This window comes from Prunus mume, linkage group LG5 (assembly GCF_029339155.1).
Source record: "Prunus mume cultivar Tortuosa linkage group LG5, ASM2933915v1, whole genome shotgun sequence".
Taxonomy (NCBI): Eukaryota; Viridiplantae; Streptophyta; class Magnoliopsida; order Rosales; family Rosaceae; genus Prunus; species Prunus mume.
Genome location: NC_142702.1, coordinates 28,835,851 through 28,862,782, shown reverse-complemented (window position 1 = coordinate 28,862,782; position 26,932 = coordinate 28,835,851). Strand labels below are relative to the sequence as shown.

Below are 26,932 nucleotides of genomic sequence, written 5' to 3'. Positions count from 1 at the left end.
TTTATGGGTATATACAATGTCGCAAAAAATTACAGATTGCCCCCTCCATTAGGATTCGTCATGAAATTCGTTATGTGCCTACGTGGCGTCGACCTTCAGTAATTCAAGAAATCTATTAAGGGCATTTTCTGCATCTCACGTCCCTAGGTTTCGCGCCCAAAACAACATGTGGCATAACGTAATTCAAAAAAAACAAAACAAAACCTAATCGTTCTAGAAGCTCATCGTCCCTAACTTCTATCACCGAAATCAATTTCCCCCCCAAATCGAAACCGATTGCACAAATTGAAACCTAATCCCTATTTTGCATCGATCGAAAGCGCAAAGAAGGCTGGGTTGATGTAATTCGAGATGCCCTGGGGTATTCGTCCTCGTGGTTGTCGTGCTCCTCGTTACTATAAGTTGAAAGCAGTTTTTAAATTTTCTTGCTTTTGGTTTCCTCGCAAAGGTTTAAGATGCGTGCAGTTTGATTTTGTCTGAACCTTTCAGTTGCTTTGAAGTGTGCTTGATAGTGATATTTGTGGTCCATGGTTGATAGTAAATGTAGTTGTGTTGTTGAAAAGGCATTAAAAAAAACACTTTTCTTTTCAAACCAAACTGCTTTTGATTGGAGACAGTACTTAGTGATCCAAAACCTCTGCATTTGTTTATGTCCTTGTTTAGTCACCAGTTAAATATTGAACAATTGTGTATTGATAGGTTTGACTGTTATGTGGCATTGTAGGTGAAGATGATAAGTTTACTATTCGAATGAACCATGAGGGTTCTTTATGTGACAACCTGTATGTAAATGGGACTCTGGATTTCATTGATTTTTGTGATAAGGACCAAATGTCTATGTTTGAAATTGGTCTGATGGTTAAGGAGTTAGGCTATGATGGTATAATGTTATATCACTATGAGCTTCCTAACTCTGCTTCTGTAGAGAAGCTTATGTCTAATGAAGATATTCGAAAATGTGTGAATGTGTGCGAGTAAGGGAGATAGATATATTTTTGACACAGTTGGCTGATGACCCTTATACTTTTTAAACAAACACAAAGATATGGAACTACAAAGGGTGGAAGGTTTTAGAGTCCAAAAACAGAGGTCAGTTGTGATTGAGGATATAGGATGTGCTGATTCTATTCCTCATGTTCCTTATGTAAGGGCAAAGGCTGCTGCAAAGGGTAAAACACTGATTATGTGCATTCATACTACAGTAAGGACATTTACATGGCCCTCTATAATAATCTCATTATGCCAATTAATGGATCACAGCTATGGGAGAAGACCAACCAGCCAGCAATAAAGTCCCAGCCTACACTAGACAACCTGGAAGACCTAGAAAGGTGAGGATAAAAGGAGCTGAAGAGAGAATAGATAGGAGTGGGAAAAAATGGTTGGGAAGACAAGGAATGCAAATGAGGTGTAGTATTTGTGGCTCAACTGGCCATAACAAAATCACCTACCATCGGAATCTACCTCAAAAGGAAAAACCCCTTTCAAGGGGTAAAGGAAGACTAAGAAATATATCTAACCAAGACCCTGCAGTTGCTGCTGTGAGTGCCTATTTTTATTGCTAGGTTGTGTTGATGAAATGTTATGTTGTTTCTTCCTTAAAATGGAAAAGCAATTTCATTATTTTATTGTTTGAAGCCGAGAGTGTATTTTGTCTGTAGGATGAAGCAAAAGCAACTGCAAGAGTTAAGAGAAAGAAGCATATGTAAGGGCAAAAATTGCTGCAAAGAAGGTGCATTAAATGCTTCCTAGCCAAATGCAGCTGAAACTGGAATAAGATTGAGAGCATCCAAGAGACAGAGAAAATAGTCTCTTAGTTCTTAGTTCTTAGTTTATGCAAATTCCATTTGATTTTGAACTAGTATATATGTCTGGTTTTGTGATGTGGCCTTTTGAAGTTTACTTTGGTATTTTGAACTCTAAGTGGGGTGACTTGGTTTTTTGTTTTATTGTATTCCAGATTAGGTGCTCATGTTCATTTTGTAAAATTGAGATGCAAATGTTGGAAATGTATGCATGTGTTTTGAACTCAAAATATAATGGAATTTGCCTTCAAGCAATTGTTCAATTGGAAATTCCCTAACAATTGTGCATACATAAACTTTCTACATTTCCAATTTGCCTCACAATTGTTCATACATAAACATCTTTCATACAAATTTACATGGGAAATTACAAGAAACAGACCTTTCATACACAAAGCACTTTGATTCTCCAGAATGTCCCACAAATGGCCACAAAATACATCACTCAACTCTTCTAAGATATAGACCCTAAAATGTAAGTGCTAATTTCACATTCTTGGAAGATCCAGAGTCTCTCCATTCCACTACTAGCATTCCCAACAACACAATCAAAAAAATCCAAGAACCCAGAACACTTGCTCGTAGAATCTTTGTGCTTTCAAGGCAGCTCCAACCTCTTTTTTCAATTTTCGGTTTTCCTCTTCTTCCTTACGCAATCGTTTCAATAGTCCAGATATCACAATCTTGAACCTTTCGCATACCTGTGGATCATACAATTCAAAGAATGCACAACCTCTTCTGACCCTATAATCGGCGCACTCCAAAATCTTCTCCGTGGTTGTTGTCATCCATGACGTCGTGATGACATTGATTGCCGCATGACAAATGGGCTGGCCCACTTCGCATCTTCGATTTGCGGACATCGTCGACCTCGTCAACATTGTCGTCTTTGTCTTCTTCGAATTGGAACCTGGGCATCCACTTCTATCGATTTTGGGGGCTAGGTCTGAGTGGGGGCTTAGATATGGAACACGATTTGAGGGTTTTCTGTTTTTCTTTTTGAATTAAACTAAACCACGTGTTGGCGCGAAAATCAGGGACCTGATCGCCAAAAATGCCCTTAAAAAATTGTCCAGCTAGACGCCATGTAGGTACATAACGGATTTCATGACGGAATCGCTAACGGAGGGGGCGATCTGTAATTTTTTGCGACGTTGTGTATGTACCCATAAATATTCCCAAAATCGAGTATAAACTCGTAAATGACCCTATAGGTTAGGGGGTTTACTGTAGTTTGTCCTTGAAAAAAATCATGACATCATGTAACAAGATTATAAAATAAAATAAAAATAAGAAATTATGATGACTTGGAAGTTAGAAGCCATTTCAATCAAGTATGATCTAAGAAACATTGATGAAAGTAAGAACTGAAGCTGGCATAACCCTAATTTACAGAGAGGGAGTATCTTTCTTGTGTGGGAAGGGAACATGCCACGTGCAAGCACCTAAGGATCCACAAGTTTTGCTCTCCTCTCCTCTGAATAGCCTAGTTACATCTCCCCTTGACCCTTGACCCTTGACCCCTGTAGATTAGATTGGCCATCTTTCATCTCCAGCACGAAACCCTTGTCTCTTGCCTTCTTCCTTATCTAGAGTTTTCGACCAACGAATTTTCATACGAGTATTTATCCTTTTCTTCCTTTTTTCCTTTTTTCACGTACCATGTTTGCAGTTGAGTGACTTTAAATCAAAACTTGTTTTTCCTACGAATATTATCAACATTCGTGAAAACAAACGAACAAACAAAAACAGTCTCATGTTTTATGTTTCATGTGTAGCTACGAATATCACCTAGGAATAAAGTTTCACAAACTTTGACAATTATCAGAATTCAAATTGATAAATTATTCAGCCTCAAATCAAAGACAGCGAGTGTCGTGTCAACATATATAACGTGCCGAATAGGGCCAACAAGAACGACCTAAGTCAGTCAAGTGAAGTGAACTCAAGGAGCCCAGTACGTCCAATTTCTATCAACTCTCTTTTTTCTTATTTTTCTTTTCTTTTTTCTTTTTTTCTAGTATTTTCTTTCTTATTAGAAGACAAAAAAAAGGTCCCCTTTGAGGACATCCGATAAAATTGGAGGTGGTCACTAGCGTAGTTGGTTTGGAGTAATTGCTCGTCCAAGTAAGATTTTGGGTTCAAGTCCTAGCATCGGTATTGTGTGTGTGAGTTTAATATATTATTATTATTCTCAATATAAAAATATATTTTAAAAAATAAAGACAAAAAAAGAATAAAAATGTAAGTTACTATTTAGCATACCTTTTCTGCTGACATAAAAGGTCAAAAGAGCATCATCTTTTCTTTTAATGGTGTAAATTGCATGACTTTTTCCTGCAAAAAACACATATATGCTGCTACCTTTTATTTTGTTTTGAGGAAATCGTCATACTCTATAAGAATTTTCTGTTTGATCATCACTTATTTACTCTTTCAGATTGATTTAATTTAATTTAATTTATATTTTGGTTAAAGATGATAGTTTGCATCTCATTTAAACTTGTTGATCATTCAACTTGAATCCAAGAGAGTTTAAATCACTTTATCAAACCACCCCCACATCATGATCAATAAGTGAAGTTTTCCTAATCATCACGCACGCATAATGATTTTTTTTTTTTAATTAACCTGTTGGGAAAACCTTACAAAAATATTAATAATTAAAAGAAGAAAACAAATATTCCTACCCAGAAAACAAAGTTCATTATGTTTAAATAATGAATATAAAAAAACAAAAAACACACCCACACACCCACACAAAGTAGTTCAACCTAACAATTAGTAGCATGGTCCAATTCATTTTGATTGCACCAATTAAAACCTGTCAATATTTTATTGGAATAAAATGATGGTACGATATGACTATAAACCTTAATCTCATTATATTCTCTCCAATTATGCCATCCCCAAACAATTACTTTAATGAGTAGCTACAAATGTTTCTTAATCACCACTAAATTCCAACATACATGAACCATGCAATCAAAAAAATTATGCATTTCACTTGCTAAAAGGTTACTCTCACTCATCTAATTATTTTTAGCCTGCTAATTACAATCTGGATACCATACTTTGCAATGTTTTCTTGTTTATTTTTATTTTTTTAAAGAAAGATACTGCACTACTTTATAATTAAATGTTGGGTATCAATCAAGTTGTCTGTTTTTTTTTTCCTTAGGCACGTATAATCAAGTTGTCGCCAGACTCAATTTACTTTTTGTACATTGATAAATCATGGAATGATTTTAAATTTTAAAGTGAGGGCTGCCATCTACATCACAACACTACACTATTTCTTTTTTCTTTTGAAGTAATTATTGCATATACCAAATGATGACTTCGAGAAATTACAATCCCCTTTAAAAATATCATCATATTCAAAAAATTCCTTAACCCCCCAATTTGTTTGTAATGAAATAGTCATGACGTGTTTATTAATTCGTGTGTTTTATTGTGAATTAAAATAAAGAGTTGGATTTCAATTATGGATTACTCGTTCGTTTACTCACATCATGGAATGAAGATGTAAGAGGGTCACACACAAAATTAGAAAATTCAACTCATGATTTTGAAGGAATTAGACTCTTGAGTGGGAGGTGATATTCTTACTCTTAGAGAACCAACACATTAGGAATTCATATTTTTCTACCAATTATATCCTCACATACCCCGATTTTAAATAATTTAGTAAACAACTTCATGTAATCCAGATTTTGACTCATCCTCAATTTAATTCCTCGTCAATTCAATCCTTCCTCACCAAATTACTTGTTGGAAAAAGTCATGCAATTTACACCATTAAATGTCATTAGTTTTCAAAAACATAATTTAAATGTCATTAGTTTTCAAAAAAATAAAATCCTTGTTGGAGAGCAGAAGGAATTGAAGGTGGTATATGTAACCTGGCACTGTAACATTAATTAAATATTTCATCAATCATCCGTATTAATTTTAAAAAAATATATATAAAACAAAAAATCAGCTTCGGACAACTTATTAATGTCTTATACTCGGACATGCTCTTTCTATCTCTCTCTCTAAAGGCGACGATTCTCTTCAACCTTTCAATGCAAGAAAATACATCAAAATCCTCTTTATCCCATTACTCGCGTTGAGCCCTTGATTTTTAGGGGTTTGTTTTCTGAGCTATTTCACGGTGCAATCAGAAGAAGTTCATCAAGTTCATCGTTGAGATTAGTGCCAGATTCCAAGTGGGTTTAGCTCGGATTTTGCAGCTCCTAATATTTACAGTAAGTATCATACTGTCTGTTATCTAAGTACAATAAATTTCTGATTTTTCTTTTAAGTTAGTTAGCTGTTGATTCCGCTCAGGTTATTTAGTTGTAAGTAGATCTGTGTTGCAAGCTTGTGCTTGTGACCAATTTGGGATCGAAACCTTTCGTTTCGTTCACGAGAAAATTGGTGAAAGAAGATTAAACTGAAATTTTGAACTTTATTCTTACCGTTATTTCGTGTTCTGGGTATTGAAAAATTGAGCCAATGGGTCCATGCGATCGTTGAAGTCGGAGTTTTTGTGCCCAATTTATCAAGCTTTGGATTAGAAATTATAGGTTTCATTTGCTTTTTGCTGCGTTTAGTAGGGAACCAAACAAAGATTAGTGTTTTGGATTGGAAGGAAGTGGGTGCGAGCTAATTTAACCTAGTGGTGCACTCCAAAATTTAATGGTTCACATTTGTTGAGTGCATTAAGTCAATGTCATGTTAAGCCAGGTTAGTGCGTGTGGCACGAGCATAAGCAATGGTCAGATTCCTCTGATCTACAAAATTTTATACACTAGGATTTAGGTCCTAGTGTCATTTACTTAGTTTTGGTTGTTTTTGCAACATAGCCTTCTGTGCCTTGTATTTAATTTGGAGATCCTTGAAATGGAGTTACTGACCTGCAGCCTTTATCCCTGCAGGTTTTTGTTATGTACCGAATTTAATTGCGAACTCATTCAAATACTGGCTGATATTTTAGAATTGGAAGGTGTGGCTTTCCCTAGTATCTGTCTGATGAAAGTCATTTCTGGAAGTCAGAACTGAACATTCTGTTGGTCTCAAAACCTGTATAGGTGCAGTAGCTGGTTAATAATCTCACTCACTGATCGAGAGAAAATTAGCTGATTGATAATCCCATGTAATGTTGCTGTACAATAAGTTATAATGCTGGCAAATGAAATAGCTTTAGAGTACTTGCCCATTGATTCCGTAAATTTTTATGAGAAATATGCCTTCATGGTGGGGGAAGTCGTCATCCAAAGAAGCAAAGAAGAAGGCAGGAAAGGAAAGTTTCATTGACTCATTACATCGGAAATTTAAATTTTCATCAGAAAGTAGAGTGAATGGTAGATCAGGAGGGTCACAAGGACATTGCAATGACACAATTTCGGAAAAGGGATGTCAATCCCCTGTAGAATCAAGATCCCCTTCGCCCTCCAAAGATGTTTCAAGATGTCAAAGTTTTGCTGAAAGGACTAATGCTCAACCACTTCCACTTCCTGGTCTACATCCTGCTCATGTTGGTCGTACAGATTCTGGAATTAGTATATCAACAAAACCAAGATCGGAAAAAGGCTCTAAGCCATTATTGTTTCTACCTCTCCCGATGCCTGCGTGCATTGGTAGTAGGTCAAATCCTACAGAATTAGATGGAGATATGGTCACTGCTTCAGTTTTTAGTGAGAGCTCCGTTGATAGTGATGATCCAGCTGACTCATGCCATCGTAGCCCTCAGGCCACTGACTATGACAATGGGAATAGAACTACTGCGGGAAGCCCTTCCAGGTGAGCTTTCACTTGTTGCACATGCCATTATGCTACTAGTAAGCATCTTTTATGTATATGCATGGATGTGCATGATTTATTTGTAATTCTTTTAGCTTGCTCATCCCTGACAAATTTACTGCAATTTTTCTGAAGTTCAATGCAGAAGGATCAGATATTCACTGTTGCCCCAATAAAGTCAAGAGAGCCAAAAAAATCAGCCATTTCCTTCAGCAATAACATTTCCCCTACATCACCCAAACGGAGGCCTTTAAGAAGTCATGTGCCAAACCTACAGGTTCCTTATCATGGAGCATTCTGCAGTGCTCCTGACAGCTCAAAGTCAAGTCCTTCTAGAAGTCCAATGAGAGCATTTGGCAATGAGCAAGTTGTGAACACTGCTTTCTGGGCTGCAAAAACTTATACAGATGTCACCCTAGTTGGATCTGGGCACTGCTCCAGTCCAGGTTCGGGTCACAATTCTGGGCATAATTCAATGGGAGGGGATATGTCTGGACAATTGTTTTGGCAGCAAAGCAGGGGTAGCCCTGAGTATTCTCCAGTACCCAGTCCCAGAATGACAAGCCCAGGCCCAGGATCAAGAATTCATAGCGGTGCTGTTACACCTATCCATCCTAGAGCAGGAGGGACTCCTAATGAGACACAGACAAGCTGGGCTGATGATGGGAAACAACAAAGTCATCGTTTGCCTCTTCCTCCTGTGACAATTTCTAATGCGTCTCCCTTTTCTCATTCAAATTCAGCAGCAACATCTCCTTCTGTGCCACGAAGTCCAGGAAGGGCAGAGAACCCAGCAAGTCCTGGTTCACGCTGGAAAAAGGGAAAGCTGCTGGGTAGAGGGACATTTGGACACGTTTATGTTGGTTTTAATAGGTAGATACCTAAATTATATCTCTCTCTCTCTCTCTCTCTCTCTCTCTCTCACTTAGTAGTTAATATCCTACCTGATTTATATTATTAACTTGTTTAGTGAAAGTGGCGAAATGTGTGCAATGAAGGAGGTTACATTATTTTCTGACGATGCAAAGTCCAAAGAAAGTGCTAAGCAGTTAATGCAGGTATCATCATGCTGTTTTATGTGTCATTAAGCTTCCTTGGACAAATGTTATATGCTTTCTGTCTTTTGTTTTGACTTTAATGTTGCATGTTTTGACAGGAAATTACTTTATTGAGTCGTTTACGGCATCCAAACATTGTGCAATATTATGGGTCTGAATCAGTAAGTCTTCTGTCCATTATGTATTATTCATATTACGCATTTAAAAACCATTACTTACGACAATCTTTTATTTGTCTTGTTTGTCATTATCGCATGTTTAGTTATGACAAGAGTGACTCTGAAGAAGTTAATGCTATATGTATTCAGTACTTGTCAGTTCACAGGTCTTTAGCAAGCTAAGCATGGTACTCTTAATTGGTTTGCCATAAAGCCACATTATCTGCATTATTAATTTCTGATTGAAGATTCAATTACCATTGTACTCTACTTGATGTAAGCTGATAGTCATTCGTATAACAGGTTGGTGATAGGCTGTATATATATTTGGAGTATGTATCTGGCGGCTCCATATATAAACTTCTCCAAGACTATGGGCAATTTGGTGATCTAGCAATTCGTAGTTATACTCAGCAAATCTTGTCGGGACTTGCATATTTACATGCTAAAAATACCGTCCACAGGTGAATTTCATTACCTATTTTTGATTGAGTAATTTGAAGCTCAACCGTTGCAGTATACTGATTGTAATGTATATACTGGACATTAAGCAGCTTTCATCTTTATAAAACTGTGTGTTCTTTTGTACAGGGATATTAAAGGAGCAAATATACTTGTAGACCCAAATGGACGTGTCAAGTTAGCAGACTTCGGGATGGCAAAGCATGTAAGCATAGGCATTTTTACTTTTCTTATTAAATGAAATGACTATTAAATTATGCACGTGAGACCAGAAGAATAGGGAAATAGGATTTCTTTTGTAATGGTTGGTTGTGGTTCACATTATCATTTTGATATTCCTATCAGCAGATTCTACCCTGTCGAGAGCTTTTGTGAATGCATGCAAAGAGCATAATTGATAAAACTGTGATCTTAAATGAAATTGCATGAGTTTGCGGCTGGAACTTTTTTTCTCCATATTTACTTTCTAGTTGCTAATATGTTATATACCACAGAACAAGCCTGCTTGACCTTAATTATGTGGATCAATCTTGCTCTCCAAACTTATCTTGTGTGTTTTGCAGATCACTGGCCAGTCATGTCCTTTATCATTTAAGGGAAGCCCTTACTGGATGGCACCTGAGGTTAGACTGTTTCTAGTTTTCCCCTTCATCTCCTCGGTGACATACTTTGTGATGGTTTTACCTAATCTTCACTTCTGTTGCGTCCCTAGGTTATAAAAAACTCAAGTGGTTGTAACCTTGCTGTGGACATATGGAGTCTTGGGTGCACTGTTTTGGAAATGGCTACAACAAAACCACCTTGGAGCCAGTATGAAGGGGTAAGAATTTAGATCTAGTGATGAAAGCTTTTATTTGAATTTGAGACTGAGATCATAGCAGCTGATTCAAGCATTCTCTCATGTTTGAGGCTCATGTGTAATAATATGTTGCGTATATTTGAAACACATTCATTATTTGTTCTTTCTTTTCATTGTATAAATATATTCTTTTTGTGGTTAATAGGTTGCTGCCATGTTTAAGATTGGGAATAGTAGGGAACTGCCAGCAATTCCAGATCACCTCTTGGATGATGGAAAGGATTTCATAAGGCAATGCTTACAGCGAAATCCACTCCATCGTCCTACAGCTGCTCAGCTTTTGGAGCATCCTTTTGTGAAATATGCTGCACCTTTGGAAAGGCCTATCTTGGGTCTTGAGCCTTCTGATCCACCCTCTGGGATTACAAATGGAGTGAAAGCATTGGTATGAATTCCATTTTTACAACAAACGTAAAATTGGTATCTTATGGTGTTGGTAGTTTTGTGCTCATTCTCTATTTATGTTTGAGCATAGTGCATGCTATCAAGTTTATGAGTCCTCTCTTGTTGCTTCTTATTTTCATCTGTTGTGTTTTATTGATCATTGTCAGGGCATTGGGCAAGCAAGGAATTTCTCCAACTTGGATTCAGATAGGCTTGCAATTCATTCATCTAGAGTTTCAAAAACTAATAGCCATACCAGGTCTCTCTCTCTCTCCCTCTATATATATATATATATATATATATATATCTCTCTCTCTATGTTTCTCCCTGATGATGATTACAACAACAGTTTGATAATAAGATTTTGGTTTGATCTTATTTTCCTAAACTCCAGTGAGATCCATATTCCAAGGAACATATCATGCCCCGTCTCACCCATCGGAAGTCCTCTATTGCACTCGAGGTCACCACCACACCTAAATGGAAGAATGTCACCTTCTCCTATATCTAGCCCGCGAACCACTTCAGGCTCATCCACACCACTCACAGGTGGCAGCGGTGCCATTCCATTTGTTCACATGAAACAGTCCATCAACTTGCAAGAGGGTTTTGGAGGCATTTCAAAGCCCATGAATGGTTTCTATGTCAATGGGCCCTCCTCCTATCATGATTCATGTCCTGACATGTTTCGAGGGAAGCAGCCAGGGTCTCATATCTTCTCAGAACTGATGCCTTGTGAGAATGATGTTCTGGGAAAGCAATTTGTAAGGCCTGCCCATGCAGAGCAGTATGATGGACAGTCAGTTTTGGCTGATCGTGTGTCTCGCCAACTCCTTAAGGATCATGTTAAGATGAACTTGTCTCTGGATTTAAGTCCCAACTCTCCTTTGCCCAGCCGCACAAACGGTGTCTAACTAATTTTGATGGACCCACCAATCAGTTCAAGCTCTCAAGTTAATCAGACCATTCTTGGATATACTGGATCAACTATCCATCATGTTGAACAGCAAAGGAAATTATATTTGTACAATAAGGACTCAAAGTTGAAGAACTGTGGAATAAGGTTGAAGCTCTGGAAAGTTAGTGGCTGGAAGCAGATAACTCTTTTGCATGGCTCAGTGTTCAGGCTTATGGCATTTGGTAAGCTAAGCCAGACGAGATCTGATTCTGAAATCATGCATGTCAAGCTCAATTCCTGACAAATAATAGACTTTTATAGTACATAGAATGTGACGCGGTTTTGACTTGTACAAAGTTGAGTGCTTGACTGATTGGAGCAATGAAAGCTTGATTTCGCCTGACGAGGATGGCTTCTGATGATCCAAATGTATTGCAGTTTTTTCGGTAAGAAAATACTCAAAGCAGCAAGAAATGTATATTTTTTGAGATGTTCATATAGAGAAAGAGAGGCTAAGAAGGAGCCTAAGAAGGAAAACTATTAGCTTTGGAACAATTTTTTTGTGTCTGAAACTGCTGTACAGAAGACGGGAGACTGAGCTGGGGTCCTGATTTGGTTAACGAAATAGTCAGTTGGGGATTTTTGAAGCCTGCACATTCTGTTCTTGTACTGATTTATTGCAGGCTCATGTGTAACATTGTATACTCTTGTACCTCGTTTCTTTCTTGTATCATGTATGTATGTACTGTACATCATCCACTTAAGTGAAATGAAGAAATCTAACCACATGTTTCTCTTATATCTTCTTGGGTTGCCACGTGGCATGTGATTAGCAAATTGAACAAACAAGCAGAAGTATGATTAGGAGTTACGGTTTTAGGGTATGAGTATATTGAAAGATGAAATTTTTGAAGTTAATACAAGATGTCAAACGACAAACAAATCTGTCGTTTGAAGGGAATATCCAATGTGCATTATGTGAATGTTTATATAGCAATTACAGTATTATGTGATGAGTTTCCAGAAAATCATTTCACCAAATCCATGCTGAAATCCCAGAGTTTCTTCGCCAAGTCCGCGTCTTGACCTTGTGGCCTTGGCTTGGCTAGGTTACTGTCTGAAAAATATTCACCTGTTACCCCCTTCACTTGTGGATGCAGTGCTACGTAGCATGTTGTTGCTGCTCCCTATAATCGACAAAGTTCATAAACAATCATATTCTGAATTCAAATGGTTTAGAGAGTGAATTTGAAACAAAATATTTTTCTTGAGTATTAGAAATTCATCACATTCCGGATTACTCAAATTTACTTCATCTTCTATTTGCTCTATAGGTTGGATAGCTTCACCTGCTGAACACTTTTAAGCACAGCTCTACCAAGCAAATTAACAAGCCCTGCATCAAACCAGAAGACCAAAAGTATAAATATCTGAAACTAAGCACATAATGAATACAGAAGCCTCGACAAAGTTTCCTCTCTTTTTTTCATGTAGTTTTCGTGCTAAAGTGAAGGGCTTACCATTAATGGTGCTGTTGTGACGGAAAAGATTCGTAACAACTGCACCAGGGTGAAGTGAGTTTGCAGTTATATCTGCTCCATCTTCCTGTTGAAACAATCACAAATTACAAAAAAAGAGAATACATACGTATAAAAATACACGTATATGGGCAGATGTATGCAAGCTGCTATTTTCATGAATGATGATTCTGCTGAGGTACTGAAGAAGCACTCCCTCTCAAGATAAATAACAGAAAATTCTTATGCCTCCAATGCCAACTTTTTTGAAAAAGTAAGACGGATGGAGAAAAAGAAACATTTCGTGAACAAGTTGCTGATTGCCAATTCAGCAAGAATATAATACAAAAGCAGTGATATAAGCGTGAACAGTTGCCTAAAAGTTGGATTTTAAAGAGGCCATTGACAAACTCTGGCACCATTCATTTCACCTGGGTCTGGGAGAAGACAATATACCTTTAAACGTTTTGCAAGCTCATTAGCGTGCAAAATGTTAGCAAGCTTGGATTGACCGTATGCAGCAAAACTGCTGTACCTGCAGAGCCGGTCCAAACTCAGATAAAGCATATAGAATTCTCCATTCACAGCATATGCTATCAACAAAAATGTATTAGATAAATAGACTATGCGGCTAAGCCGTGCACAAGTTCTGATATGGTATCAGAATCGAATTCGTAACTCACTTCCATCCACCTTTAATAAAAAAAACAAGGTGTAAATCACACACTAACATATAAAATAATATCTCAAAAGTAAGGGTTATCTCATTGTTACCCTGATGGGTCGTTAATTTTATCAAAACGGATTCCTTCCCGATATGGATACCGGTGAGCTTCTGAGGACACATTTACAATTCTCCCTTCTTTGCTGCTTTTACGTGCTGTTTTTTTCATAGTATCTAATAAAAGATTGGTCAAAAGAAAATGACCTGCAAAATCAGGAAAAGAATGGGACAAGTATTGCACATTAATCTTATGTGTCTGGTTTTCCACGTAAGTCACACAATTCTGTGTGCAGCAAGATGGCAATGGAGAGGAAGGAGGGCGGGAGATAAACAAGATTTTAAGAGACATATAAGCAGTCATCTCGCTTGAATGTTTATTTGCTCAAATTGGGAAAACACAAAACATTCAGTCTATTAGGACAGCTTAAAACAAACAATACTTAAAATGCCATTTTCATGATCTAATCAATGCAACATACCTACGTGGTTTGTGGCAAACTGAAGTTCTATGTTGTCTTTCGAAAGCATGAAAGGGGTGGCCATAATTCCTGCATTGTTACTTATGAAAGAAAAGTAAACTTATCACAGGTGAGTTTTTTGAGACACATCGGGGTTATGAATATGACACTGCTAGGGAATGATAAGACAAAATGTGACAAAACTTGCACCCTTACATTAGAATGTTTAGAGGACGACCAGAGGAATTAAACTCTGAGGCAAATTTCCTCACAGATGATAATGAACTGAGATCCAATTCAATGGCATCAATTTTGGCAGTGGGGATTTCCTTAACTATTGCTTCTTTCACATCTTTACCAGCAGCCATATTCCTCACTCCCATAATCACATGGGCACCACGCAGTGCAAGAACGCGTGTAGTTTCGGTGCCAATACCACTGGATGCTCCTGCAATGAAAATATGCAGAGCCAAATATTTAAAAATGCCCATAAGACCATGTAAGAACTTTAAGATCTGTGTAAACTTCCTGTGTCAATTCTTATTTTGAATGAAAACCGCAGTTACATAAAAGTGTTGGACATAAACGGCTACAAATGCTACACTCCACAACTTCAGGGAATTTTTCTTTTTACAGTGCTTGATATATCAAGGATGGACACAATCATTCTATTAGAATTCCATAAAAGAAAACTGATTCCGAAAGAGGGTAAATTTTGATACATAATATTGGATTGTTGATTGTTGAGTAATATGGAACAAGAAATGGACCCCACAACACAAAACTAGACTGCATTCATCTCAGATTGTCAAAACAATACGGCATCAGCAAAAAAGGATTCAAGTGAAAAATTAGCATGTTGGGTACCTACCACTATCCAAAATTCTAATTTATTATTATTATTATAAGTAAATCAAGAACTGATAGTCATCCATATAACTAGAAAATGGGTGATCCATATTATCTTCCAACTGTAAAATCTTATCAAGAGATGAAAATATACTGCACAAAATAGCATGATAAGAGTTTAAGAAAATAAATATATAGATATCAATTTTGAAGAAGGAAAAAGCAAATGGACTTTGCCTGTAACAATGGCAGTGAGACCACTGGCATCAATCCCTTGAGTAACTTCTTCTGCCGTTGAAGAGGATGAGAACCCAGATGGCCCTTTTCTTCTAAAGAACCACATCTTTCTCTCTGGCTCTCCTTTCTCAGATACCTCACAGAACGCAAAGAAATGGGAAAGCGTGGGTTTTTGGCGACAGTTGTGAGTAGTAGTTTTTAACTGTTGGAAAGCACGTTATAAAAACAGCGGTGAGTGAGTGGGTGGAGCCTCAGCCAGTCAGCTTCTTCTGTTCTGTGTTCCTGGCTATGTCCATGTGGCCGTTCCTGAATACACTAGTTCAGTTTTGGCCATACACAAAGTTGTAAGGTCAACTCAGTTACTATGAATAGTTATTCGAAATAACACCCATTTAAAAGTAAAAAAACCATGAGGAGTTTTGGGACGCCATCACAGGGTATTATCAATTCGTATTTATTGGCATGAGACACATTTGCAACTATTATAGGCAGGGGCGGACCTACACCAAGGGCGGCTGCTGCCCACCCCAAAATTTCAAAAATAAAAAATACCCATATAGAATAGGCTAACCCATGTGAAACATACAAATCAATGTCCACCCAAAAAGTAAGCCATATGTATGCATAACCTAAAATTTATCTTCTCTTTAATTTCCTACCCCCAAATTTTAAGATTTTGTATATGACAACATTGAATTTAATATATTCTAAATAGGTTAGAAGTTATGTGTTCTAATCTATTCTAGAGTTTACTTAAGAATGAATTAGAATTTGCTGACTTTGTTGAAATTAATTAGGTTTTTTATTTTTTGAATTTTGTTGAGATGTTTGATTTGATATTGGTATTGTTGAGATGTTTTGATTTGTTGTTAGTATGTTAATGTTTGATTAAAGGCATTGATGTTATTATGAGAATTTATTTGATTTTTTTGTTGGGATGTTGGATTAAATAAGTTATCTTTTGTTATGTCAAATCACAATCTGAACCCCAAGAAAATAAAGAATTTGTTGGAATCTTTTTTTAAGAAAAAGAATAGTTTTTTTTTCCGCTATACTTTTATTTATGTATAGAGATGCATTTAAGGGTAAGGCTTATTATGTCATCTTATTAGGTGTATATTTTTATGTTTATTAATGAGATTCACTCATAGCCTCGAGTTTTTTAATGTAAGTTTCGCCCAGTTGGATTTCAAATCCTGGATCCGCCACTGATTATAAGCCTCTTATACCATTTTTATTGTTTTTTGAGATTTTACACACATGCCTTAGTTGATTTTTCATCTTGTGATTAGAAATTGAGAGGATTAAGTTCAAATCACTTTCAAGTACGGAAAAGTATGAATAAGCAATGGCACCAACACCCCCATTATTATCACCATCACTATACTTTCCTTAAAAACATAATGGGCATGGATGGATCCATGATTTCAAAATGAAGTGGACTAAATTTACTTTACGTACAAGCCTATTAAAAATATAAATTACTCGACGGTACGAGTGAATTTCATTGATAACAAAAACTACATATGGGAACATAATGAGCCCCTCAAAATGCATCTAGTACAACCTAAATAAAACAACATTAAACTACAAGAAAAAAGCCGTTAGTTTTTTTTAATACAAGTGATAGTCTAAAGGGGAGGAAGTTTCTCACACATGTACTAATAAATAATATATTCATAATGATGTTGAGAGATTAATTAAAAAAAATACAAGCAGTTAATAAATAATTTTGTGAGTAAAAGATTAAGCAAAATTAAAGAGTGGTAAATGATTTTGGTGGTATGAAAATTTTGAAGAAATAGGTGGGTTTTATAGGGAAAATTGAATAGTACAAAAACTTTAGAAAAATAAAGAAAATTAATGTTGGTATTAATTTTCAAAAAATTTCTTTTGGTATTAATTGCACTAACAATATCGAATCATGCTTGAGTAGCTTCAATGAGTGTGAGTATTATTTTTTAAAAACCAACTGTTGGATGAGCAAATATTGGTTGAGTGCATGGGCGCTGATAAGCGAGTAGATATAGTAGTCACGTTGAAGAGAGTGAAACAGCTATTGAGTGGGGGTGTGTGGGGTGCACTTGGGTGGGCTGGGTATTAATGTTGGGCTATAAAAGATCAAATCACCTATGCTATAACCCAAGTTAGCATGTGCATAGTTCTGTCCCTGATAATAGGTATTTATTGGCCATTCCTACTGAAAAATGAAGGGTTTAAGTCAGAGATATGCTAATAATTTCATAATCTTAAACAAAAAAAGGGGTATTACTTTTTCTTCAACCAAGAATTTAAGCATTATGATTAAGGGTGTAGGCTTAACGAAAAGATAAATAAACATCTTAAAAGAGGGAAAAAAAAAGGCATTGGACTTGAGTTTTAGAAGCATGAGATAAGATAGGGTGAAAATAAAGATCCGAAAAAAGAGAAGAAAAAAAGCGAAAAACAATGTGGGACGTAGCAGTGGCCCGTATAGTTGCTTGTTAAGGCCCATTTACAAAAACCTGACCCAACCCAAGAGGTGCTGGCAGCTTACAATCCGACCCGCCCAAATATGAATCGGGCCGATTCCTTCCCGAATCCCCATCCAAAAGTCCGAAAACCCTAACTACCAGCACGTGTGAGGGCGCCTCCTTCTTTGATAGAGTCACGTGCCGGACACAACCGCACGGAGACTCAAATCGTGATAGAGAAATATACAGAGGAAAGGAAACACACAGAAAGACAGAGATAGAGCATTTCTGAAACCCTAGCTACCAGTACTCCACCCCCAATTTCACCATACAAGTTTGTCTAAAAAATTTCCATGCATTTCAGCTCATATTTAAGGTAGGCTAAGCTCTCTTTCTAATACAAATACATATCTTTATATATGTATGCATGCAATCTATGTTAATTATATTTTGCTGAATTCAGGATTAGTTAATCGATTGATTATCAATTAAAGGTATTGTATATATATATTTTAACAGAAATGGTGTTGTCGTTTCTGGATGAAAATAGAATAGTATTGTTGATAAGGGTTTTCTTAGTTGCAAGGTGGAATCTTCAATAATGAAAGTTGAAGATTTTTCTTTTGGTGGAAATGGGTTGGATTTCCGAAACCATTTGACATGGTTTATAATCTGAAATTTTCTTGTTTGTCATTGAAATTCGGCTTTTCAGTTTCCTGGCAACCTAAAGAGAGCGTTTAGGAAGATAAAAGTTTGAATCTTGTATTCTTCTTTTCTCAGTTCTTATTTGGCCAGCAAACCAACTGTTTGCATTACACTCCTCTTTTCCGTTCATATTTCTTTTTGGGTCCCGGGGATGAAGAACCTAAGGTGTCCAGTTTCTTATTAGGATTCTATATAAATTGGCTTCCAATGCAAAGTTGTCTTGTTTGTAATTACGGTCTCCATCCCTTTCTTTGTTAGACCAGGATACTATCTTGAGTTAAGAATGTTGGTTTTATGCATGTTTCAGTTATATACTACTATGTACTGTAGTTATAATTCAATCTCTTATATTTTCGTCTGGTATTGACTATGAGCTTTGCTCTGCTACTGTGAAATTTATTTGTTCTCAACTTTCCCAACCTCTCTAGATGGACTATTCGTAGTTGGAAACCAATAACTTGTATGTTGTACGGGAATGTACTGGTGTAAAGTGAATAAGAACAAGTGAAAACTGATACAACTGGAATCTACTGTCATGGGGAAGCTGGGATCTCCTCCCTTCGATAAAGAACAAGTCTTTGTGCTCATCAGTATCTCTCATTTATGCACACAGACACTGAAAAACTCCATTGAAGTTTTTCTATAAATTTACTGGCATTTCTTTTTTCTTGTTACAATTATAACTGTTGATTGTTATAGTCAAATTAAAATTATTGTTGATACTCATCTTGAAATTTCAGGCATATCATCTCTGGTTTGCTCTCCGCCTCTTATTGTTTGTTACCTCTAAATACAGGAAAAATATTTGAGAAAGCTCTCCGGATAAGAATGCTAATACACATTTTGTTGGGATTCAAGATCGTATCATTTTGGGAAGCACTGATAAATAGTCTGTCCTTACTTAACAAAGTTAAGCTTTTGAATAGAGAAAAGGTTTTATTTGCCTTGTGACTTCCTTGTTTTTGGAATTGGAGGTGCAAGGTGGTTTCTGGTTCACATCTTCTAAAGTTTAGTTGCAGTATCACTGTCAAATGTCAGAAGGTGTCATGGCGGTAGTCAAACCTGAGGTATGCTATTTCATTATCTGATGAGTTATAAATGAGAGAAATGAGATTATTTAGTTTGGACAACATAGTCAATCCAATTTTGTTCATTTTATCTTTTTAGCTGCCTATGTATCTTTTGGGGCCATTTGTCATTTGAGTATGACAGGAAGGTTTTCTTGTCTAGTTGTTGAAAATTGTTCAAGGGCATACTTGCTCTCTCTCTCTCTCTCTCTCTCTCTCTCTCTCTCTCTCTCTTAATGATAAACAAGCCTTTCAGATTTTGATTTAGGATGAACAAGATGTCTGAGGTTTATGGTTTAGGGTAAACTCTTGCAGGAATCTTGATGGAGAATAGTTTCTATGTGGTAGATCATGTGGTGAGACCCAAATATTAAGGGGTTTAGTTGTGGTGATTTCAGCTGCATAGAAATTATTTTAAGATGGTAGTTAACACTGCCACATCTAGGGTTATGGGTTCTGTGGTAGTTCAAGCTAAGATAATACATTGAACTTTAGGAGAACATTAATTTTGGTTCTCTTTCGACTCCCTCTGAATTTGTCTTATGTTTTGTTCAACTAGATGAAGTCTTACATCTGGCTTCAGACCGCTGACGGCTCAATCCAACAAGTAGAAGAAGAGGTTGCCATGTTTTGTCCCATGATCTGCCGAGAAATACTGCAGACAGGGATGGGATCTTCCAAAAACTATGCTATATCACTTCCTCAACGAGTTAACCCTGCCATTTTGGGCTTAATACTTGACTACTGCCGGTTTCATCAAGTACCAGGTCGCTCTAATAAGGTCTGATACATAAATCTGGCACTCATGGTTTCTTTTGCTTTTCCTACACGATATTGTTCACCAATTAGCAAGAAATGATACGAAGCTTATGTATAAAAATTGGAGCAAAATGTATGCTATGTGGGTGAGAAGTGGAGGTTTTAATATTCTGCTATCCGTTATCATCATGTACACAGTGAAGTCAGAAGTAATTATATGATTCAATTGTTATATGTATTTGAGAGTATTGTTATCTTGTTTAGGAACGCAAAACTTTTGACGAGAAATTTATTCGAATGGATACAAAAAAGTTATGTGAGTTGACATCTGCCGCTGACAGCCTCCAATTGAAGCCTTTGGTTGATCTCACTAGCCGAGCACTTGCTCGAATTATTGAAGGAAAAACACCTGAGGAGATACGTGAGACATTCCATTTACCTGATGATCTCACAGAGGTTTGTTGCTATCAGAAGTCCTTGGTTTTTATTTTCTTTCATCCATATTTTTCATGTATACATGGTTCAATCCAGGAGGAGAAGTTGGAACCTTTGAGAAACATAACTGATGATCCACGTATCCGGCTTCTTAATCGGTTATATGCTAGAAAGAGGAAAGAATTAAAAGAGAGAGAGAAACTGAAGGTGCTTACTTTTACTTGAAGAGTTTGAAGCCTTTACCATATGTTAAATGCGATATTTGTGGTAATTTTATATTTCACAATATTTATTATTTGAATTGTGTGTAAAGTAGTCCAATTGTGATTATGTTTTGGAGTCTTGAATGGTTAAAACCTGCATATACACGTTTGCACTAATAGAAAGTTCTTTTATTTGTTTCAGAATGTTGAGGTTGAGGAAGAGCGTGTCGATGAACGTTCAGTCGATGACCTCTTGACTTTTATAAATGGTGGAAGTGGAGGTATGATCCAGAAATCTTTCCTCTTTATCCTGGTTGCAAATTGTGTGCCTTTATTCTTACATATTGAGTTTTAACTTTTTGAGACTTTTTCCTTCGGTGTATAAATTTATATGTTATGTTGGGCTCTCAAATAAAATTGGTAGTACATAGAATTCTCATCTGTGTTGTTGCTTAATGAAGTGAGTTTGACCACTTTGTAGAAGGTTACTGGCATCTATGTTCTAGCTCCATGGACAAGGAGCAGAACATTTTGGGGTTTACATAGATTTTGATAGGTGCTTCTGTCAGTACATTCACATATATCGATACTTCAAGAAGTATTCAAGATTGTTTTTCCTTTCATTCTATACTATCGCTTGGAATATGAGAGTTGTATTTGATATACTTATGTTGTTACTTGTTATCTACTAACTTAACCGTAATGTGATATGCTCTACAGAGTCAAAGGGGGTTAAGACCAATAAGAATAAAAAGAAAAATCGGAGAAGAAAAGATCATCCAAAAGACTCTTCAACCAGTGTAAATGGAAGCCATAATAAGGTTGGTACTTCTCTCTCTCTCTCTCTCTCTCTCTCTCTCACACACACACACACACACACACACAAAATTAAGTGTGTATAGTCTGCTTGTGACTATTTTCCTGCATATGTCAGCATTTGTTTGTGATTTCTCATTGTTGGTGCCTACATTTTTAGGACTTGGATGCTCTTTCTTCTGATTACCATGATGGTGACATTATCAATGTTGAGTCGCCATCTCCCAGTTCTTCGAAGTTGCAAGATTCTACATCAGTTACCTTTTCACCAAAGCTTGAGTTTGATGATTGTGATATTGATGATGATTTAGATCCTGCCATGAAGGAGGAGCTTGACAGGTAACAACAATGTCCAGATAGAGTTTGTCGATGATGAATCAAACTTCTATTTATTCGTAGATCATACTAAAATCTATGACTGTAGTATGGAACTTTTGGGGTTCAAATAAAATATGCATTATGCTGATTCTTGTTTCAACGTACATGGAAATTATTATGTAATATCCCATTACTTGGTTACTCAGTATAATATATAGATGTTTAATGATTATTGCAAGACAATTTTTTTTGTCCTATGTCATATTTTACTTTATGTTCTATTCTTTATGTAGGGAAGTGGAGGATTTTGCACGAAGATTAAACTCAGATTGGCCAGAAAGAATGCAGGAAATTTTATCATTGGGCCAAGAGAGGAGGCTTGCACCTATAAATATAAATGGCAATGGCTCTGCGCATAGATATACAAGTATGTTGGAATTCATCCTGAGAGAGAAGGTTGAGTGCAGATTGTAGTTAGACTGACAGAGTTACTGGGTGGTATGCAGGTTTGGACAGGAGATAATGAGAGGATTATTTAATCGGAATGTCCAGCAACTCGAGTGATTGGAAGAGAAGCTACCCATGGGGTTTGCTGCTGCAGAAGCATAAAAGAGGGAGCAGTGTTTTTGGTGTTGACGGCATGTGAGTATATTTGTTTGTTTTTCCATCACCAAATGCAATTTTCGTTCTGTGGCATCTTCTATGTTGAAGAAAGGAAAGAGACAGATGTTTAAAAAAAAGAAAGGAACTCGGAGGCTACAACAGGAGCAAAGTTTCCTCCTTGTCTCGAGAGCTTATTTTCTCTTTTTGGTTGTTTAAGAGGAACTAATTTCCTCTGTTTTGCCTTGAGCCATTGTTGCTGGCTGTCTTCTGTACTTTCTTGAAATGATGCTGGATTTACAGATGTACCTTTTTCATTTTCATTTCTTATAGGCCCCATTTGGCTTTGGAAAGTCTTACGACAAGTTGTAAGTTCTTAAGTTAATGTAATGAAATTGAAATGCAAAATAAAGGTTATTCAAAAGGTTTTGTACAATTTGGTCATTTCATGTGTTGGATAGGCCAATTATATGTATGTGACAAATATAAATGGTAGACCTATTAGGTTCCATGTGCACAACTTAAGCTTTCAACTGGCTAAAACCATAGATAATAATGATAATAATAATACAGAAGACTCCTTTTGGGCCCTTTGGAATAACTTTGCCATGGAGATTTAGTATTAATTCAGCCGAACATACACGGCTCTACGACTAAGGAAAAAGGCTACCTATGAAGATCATTTATTCATTAATAAACGAAACGAGAAAGAGAAAAAAGTATGCCCTTGAGTACATTGATTGGTCAATATTCTTTCACTTTTTGCAGAGAGTAATATTTCTTGAAAGCTCTAGGAAGATAAACAGGCAATAAGAACCCAAAAAGGTTGAAGCACCAAAAGGCCATGTTAGCAGTTGCAAGCCCTCTCCCGAGATACAATCTCTTTGCAGATCCACCATACTCTTCATACTCTTTGGAAAACTCACTTCTGAGCCACTCCACAATGGTGAAAATCCTCCTGGAATTATAGAAAACCGGCACGAAAACGCGTATTGGGGTCGAAAACCTGTCAGTGAAAGCCACTCCTTCCATGAACACTTGACTGGCAAGAAGGAAAACATGTGGGGAAGCAGCGCTGATGCCTTCTTTGTCACCCTCCACAATGCCCTCAAGTATATAAGCTATGGGGAGCAAAAGGCCTACGATGGCTCCCACGAGAACATAGAGGCGCAGAATCTTGTTTTGAGGGTTAAACACTGCGGGGTCTTTAGGAGAATTGAGGTTTGTGGGGAAAGCAACTTTGGAGATGAAGTGGATGTAGATCATGGAGAAGAGAACGAAAGCAAAATCTGTAGGGCTTACCATGCCGCTGGCCGCGAGGACAACGATGACTGCCAGGGCGTTGAGCTGCCGGAAGGAGAACAAACCGGGTTTGCGTTGGGCTGGGGGATTTTGGCGGGGGCTGAGCTTTGAGGAAGCTGGGTCATGGTGTTCTTTGAATTCATGTTCTTGTTCTTTTGGCAGGCTTATGTCATTGCAAGTTGGACCAACCCCACCTGACATTTTTCTATGTGTTTTGTTGTTTGTTATGAGAGAGAGAGAGAGAGAGAGAGAGAGTTGGATTTGCTTGCACAGAAGCGGAGTTGAAGTAAAGCTGCAGAGAGAATGAAAAACTGTGATGAAGAAGAAAAAGTGATTAAGCTCAGAGAAGAAATTTAAGATGGGGAGAAGGGAAGATAGGGTTAGGCATAAGGCGGGGAGGGTGGATACGTGGCAGTGTAATAGGGTATTAAGGAAACAGCTTGGTAAGAAGAAGAGAGGTTGTGGTCACAATTTTATCTAATTTTGTTAGTCCAAGTCAAAATGGCTTAGCTGTTCTTAAGCTTAGCTTATCAAATTAGACAAAGGAAATATGTCTGAGCTACTTGCAGGCCATGAAATTCGGTGCCATGACAAAATTTCCACTTATGTTTCATTGTGTGGCTGCAGTGCACGTGGTGATCATGGGACTCACAATAAAATTTTATTAAAAAGACAGAAAATTACCCTGCAAATTGAAATTACAAAAGTGAGAGTGATGGAGACCATCTTTCTAAGAGAAGAACTAGTCAACATTGAACTAGAAAACTTTGTTCACAATTAAGAAAAAGAAGAAACTAAACTCTAATTTCTAACTGATCAACTGAACTACAAAAACATCTTCCAAATTTCTGACAGAAGAACTCTGGTAACTGAAGTAGTAAAAGGATAGAGATACAAGTCACTGGAACCATTTTCAATCTTTGCTTTCCTTATGGGCAGAGTAATATTTCTTGAAAGCTGCTGGAAGATGGACAAGCAACAAGAACCCGAAAAGATTCGAGGACCAAAAGGCCAAATTAGCAACAGCAAGCATTCTCCCCAGGTAAAGTCTCCTTGCAGATGCACCATACACTTCTTCTTTAGAGAACTCATTTTTAAGCCACTCCACAAGGGTAAAAATCCTCTTGGAATTATAGAAAATGGGCACGAAAACGCGTATGGGAGTCGAAAACCTGTCACTGAAAACCACTCCATCCATGAAGACTTGACTGGCAAGAAGAAAAACATGAGGAGTAGCTGCTTTAATTCCTTGTTTGTCACCTTCCATAATGCCCTCAAAGATATATGCTAATGGGAGAACAAGGCCTATGATGACACCCAAGAGAGCATAGAGGCGCAGAAACTTGTTTTGGGGGTTAAAGGCTTGGGGATCTTTAGAAGAAGGGAGGGTGGGAAAAGCAAATTTTGAGAGGAAGTAGATGTAGATGAAGGAAAAGAGAACGAAAGCAAAGTCTCCAGGGCTTACCATGCCACTGGCTGATAGGACTATGATGACTGCCAGGGCATTGATCTGCCAAAAGGGAAGGACCCCAGCTTTCTTGAGCTTTGAAGAAGTTGGGTCTTGGCTTTGTTTGAGTACATGTTCTTGTTCTTTTGGGAGGCTAATGTCACTGTAAGTTGGACCAACCCCACCTGACATTTTGTGTCTTTGTAAGACAAGTTTTCTTGGTTATGGTCAACTGGAAAAGTAGGACTTGGGGGAGATTTTCCTTGCACAAAATGTGAGCTGAAGTTATATGCAGAAGAAGGCAAATCAATGTGGCATATGCACAAGGAAGAAGAAAGAAAGTTATGAGCTCCTTTTAAATATAAAAATGGAGTAAGAAGATTTGAAACAGAAAAAGATTCTTACTGATTTTTGTGTAATTGAGTATAAAATTAAACAGGGGAAAATGACAAGATCAAGGGAGTCTGACAGAGTTGAACAAAAAGTGACCAAGATGGACAAGTGGCAGTCTCGTGGGAATTTTAGGTGTGACTCTCTCTTTTTGTTAACCTTGTCTCTCTTTTTCTGGGCCTACGTTCTTATCTTCTTCAAGCTCATTGAAATTAGACACCAGGAACATGTATTTTTAAGTCCAAATACCAAATACCGAAATACAATACATACATTATTTCTTGATGTGACTACATACGTATACATACAGTGGTGAGTCTTCAGTTGGCGTTGAAACAAACATATATTGATATTAGAGTTCACTCTGTTTTTGCAGAGTAATATTTCTTGAAAGCTCTAGGAAGATAAATAGGCAACATGAACCCAAAAAGATCCAAAGTCCAGAAAACCAAATTACCAATGGCAAGCCATCTCCCAAGAGACAGTCTCCTTGCAGCAGCAGATGCAGACCCAGCGCCATAATCATCACCATAGCCTTTGGAAAATTCATTTCGAACCCAATCCACGAGCGTGAAAATCTTCTTTGCGTTAAAGAAAACCGGCACGAAAACCCGAATCGGAGTCTAGAACCTGTCGGAGAAAGCCACTCCGTCGACAAAGGCTTGACTGGCAAGAAGAAACACGTGCGGGGCAGCCGCTCTGATGCCTTCTTTATCTCCTTCCAAGAAGCCATCGAAGATATAGGCTATGGGGAGGACGAGGCCGATGACGGCGCCAAAGATTGGGCCAAGTCTGACCATTTTGCTTTTTGGGTTGAAGACTGGTGTGTCCTGAGATGGGTCTCTGGAAATAGTTGGGAAGGAGAATTTGGAGAGGATAAAGATGTAGACGATGGAGAAGAGAACAAAGGCCAAGTCTTGCAGGCTGACCATGCCGCTGGCTGAGAAGACAAGCATGACTATGAGGGCATTGAGCTGCCACAGAGAGATGAGATTAGCTTTGCGTACAGTTTCCATGGTTTGACCCTTTTCTGGGTTGAGGTATTTCAGGGAGCTTGCTGGGACGTCGTCGTTTTGTTGTTTGAATACACGTTCATGTTCCTGTTCTTGCTCTTCTTGGAGGCTAAGGTCTTCGTGAGTTGCAGCAGCCATTTTGTTGGTTATGGTTTAACTGGGAACTAGGAGAGTTGGGATTTTCTCTTTCTCTGTTTTAATGCAGAGAAACAGAGAGCTGAATTG

At 37.4% G+C, this 26,932-nt stretch overlaps 5 protein-coding genes and 1 pseudogene across 6 annotated transcripts; 2 read left to right on the top strand and 4 right to left on the bottom strand.

Annotated features, from left to right (window-relative positions):
* Positions 1-5,803: 5,803 nt before the first annotated feature.
* Positions 5,804-12,213, top strand: LOC103333184 (mitogen-activated protein kinase kinase kinase YODA-like). Its single transcript, XM_008235982.2, has 12 exons — positions 5,804-6,058; positions 6,731-7,595; positions 7,731-8,468; positions 8,566-8,653; positions 8,752-8,814; positions 9,115-9,275; positions 9,403-9,478; positions 9,837-9,896; positions 9,986-10,093; positions 10,278-10,517; positions 10,684-10,775; positions 10,911-12,213. Exons 2-12 carry the CDS (start codon positions 7,030-7,032, stop codon positions 11,428-11,430), a joined length of 2,712 nt encoding a protein of 903 aa, XP_008234204.2. The 5' UTR covers positions 5,804-6,058; positions 6,731-7,029; the 3' UTR covers positions 11,431-12,213.
* Positions 12,214-12,288: 75 nt separating this feature from the next.
* On the bottom strand, positions 12,289-15,455 carry LOC103333186 (short-chain dehydrogenase TIC 32, chloroplastic-like). Its single transcript, XM_089052227.1, has 8 exons — positions 15,200-15,455; positions 14,330-14,561; positions 14,135-14,214; positions 13,706-13,859; positions 13,388-13,466; positions 12,935-13,019; positions 12,764-12,810; positions 12,289-12,601 (listed from the first exon to the last, which is right to left on the bottom strand). The coding sequence occupies exons 1-8, from the start codon at positions 15,303-15,305 to the stop codon at positions 12,443-12,445; spliced, it is 942 nt and encodes a 313-aa protein (XP_088908353.1). The 5' UTR covers positions 15,306-15,455; the 3' UTR covers positions 12,289-12,442.
* Positions 15,456-17,861: 2,406 nt separating this feature from the next.
* Positions 17,862-22,991, top strand: LOC103333187 (SKP1-like protein 21). Of its 2 annotated transcripts, XM_089052026.1 has the most exons (11): positions 17,889-18,028; positions 19,154-19,246; positions 19,332-19,424; positions 19,984-20,205; positions 20,448-20,639; positions 20,715-20,825; positions 21,024-21,102; positions 21,542-21,642; positions 21,798-21,976; positions 22,249-22,382; positions 22,462-22,991. In XM_089052026.1, exons 3-11 carry the CDS (start codon positions 19,389-19,391, stop codon positions 22,476-22,478), a joined length of 1,071 nt encoding a protein of 356 aa, XP_088908152.1. In that variant the 5' UTR covers positions 17,889-18,028; positions 19,154-19,246; positions 19,332-19,388; the 3' UTR covers positions 22,479-22,991. The 2 variants fall into 2 exon arrangements, with proteins under 2 accessions (XP_088908151.1, XP_088908152.1); XM_089052025.1 differs by having other exon boundaries at positions 17,862-18,028; positions 19,154-19,424.
* Positions 22,992-23,076: 85 nt separating this feature from the next.
* LOC103333188 (uncharacterized) lies at positions 23,077-24,254 on the bottom strand. The gene has a single exon (XM_008235984.2). The coding sequence runs from the start codon at positions 24,056-24,058 to the stop codon at positions 23,300-23,302; it is 759 nt and encodes a 252-aa protein (XP_008234206.1). The 5' UTR covers positions 24,059-24,254; the 3' UTR covers positions 23,077-23,299.
* Positions 24,255-24,632: 378 nt separating this feature from the next.
* Positions 24,633-25,640, bottom strand: LOC103333189 (uncharacterized). Its single transcript, XM_008235986.3, has one exon. The coding sequence runs from the start codon at positions 25,494-25,496 to the stop codon at positions 24,771-24,773; it is 726 nt and encodes a 241-aa protein (XP_008234208.2). The 5' UTR covers positions 25,497-25,640; the 3' UTR covers positions 24,633-24,770.
* Positions 25,641-25,920: 280 nt separating this feature from the next.
* LOC103333191 (uncharacterized) lies at positions 25,921-26,928 on the bottom strand (annotated as a pseudogene).
* Between the last annotated feature and the right edge of the window lie 4 nt (positions 26,929-26,932).

Excerpts from the sequence above, each read along its gene's own strand:
- LOC103333184 (XM_008235982.2), top strand. The coding sequence starts at position 7,030 with ATGAGAAATATGCCTTCATGGTGGGGGAAGTCGTCATCCAAAGAAGCA. Across the intron at positions 7,596-7,730 it reads ACTGCGGGAAGCCCTTCCAG|TTCAATGCAGAAGGATCAGA; the intron begins GTGAGCTTTCAC and ends ATTTTTCTGAAG. Across the intron at positions 10,094-10,277 it reads CTTGGAGCCAGTATGAAGGG|GTTGCTGCCATGTTTAAGAT; the intron begins GTAAGAATTTAG and ends TGTGGTTAATAG.
- LOC103333186 (XM_089052227.1), bottom strand. The coding sequence starts at position 15,305 with ATGTGGTTCTTTAGAAGAAAAGGGCCATCTGGGTTCTCATCCTCTTCA. Across the intron at positions 13,860-14,134 it reads GTTTGCCACAAACCACGTAG|GTCATTTTCTTTTGACCAAT; the intron begins GTATGTTGCATT and ends CTGATTTTGCAG. Across the intron at positions 13,020-13,387 it reads AGCTTGCAAAACGTTTAAAG|GAAGATGGAGCAGATATAAC; the intron begins GTATATTGTCTT and ends TTGTTTCAACAG.
- LOC103333187 (XM_089052025.1), top strand. The coding sequence starts at position 19,389 with ATGTCAGAAGGTGTCATGGCGGTAGTCAAACCTGAG. Across the intron at positions 19,425-19,983 it reads TGGCGGTAGTCAAACCTGAG|ATGAAGTCTTACATCTGGCT; the intron begins GTATGCTATTTC and ends TTGTTCAACTAG. Across the intron at positions 21,103-21,541 it reads TATAAATGGTGGAAGTGGAG|AGTCAAAGGGGGTTAAGACC; the intron begins GTATGATCCAGA and ends TATGCTCTACAG.
- LOC103333188 (XM_008235984.2), bottom strand. The coding sequence starts at position 24,058 with ATGTCAGGTGGGGTTGGTCCAACTTGCAATGACATAAGCCTGCCAAAA.
- LOC103333189 (XM_008235986.3), bottom strand. The coding sequence starts at position 25,496 with ATGTCAGGTGGGGTTGGTCCAACTTACAGTGACATTAGCCTCCCAAAA.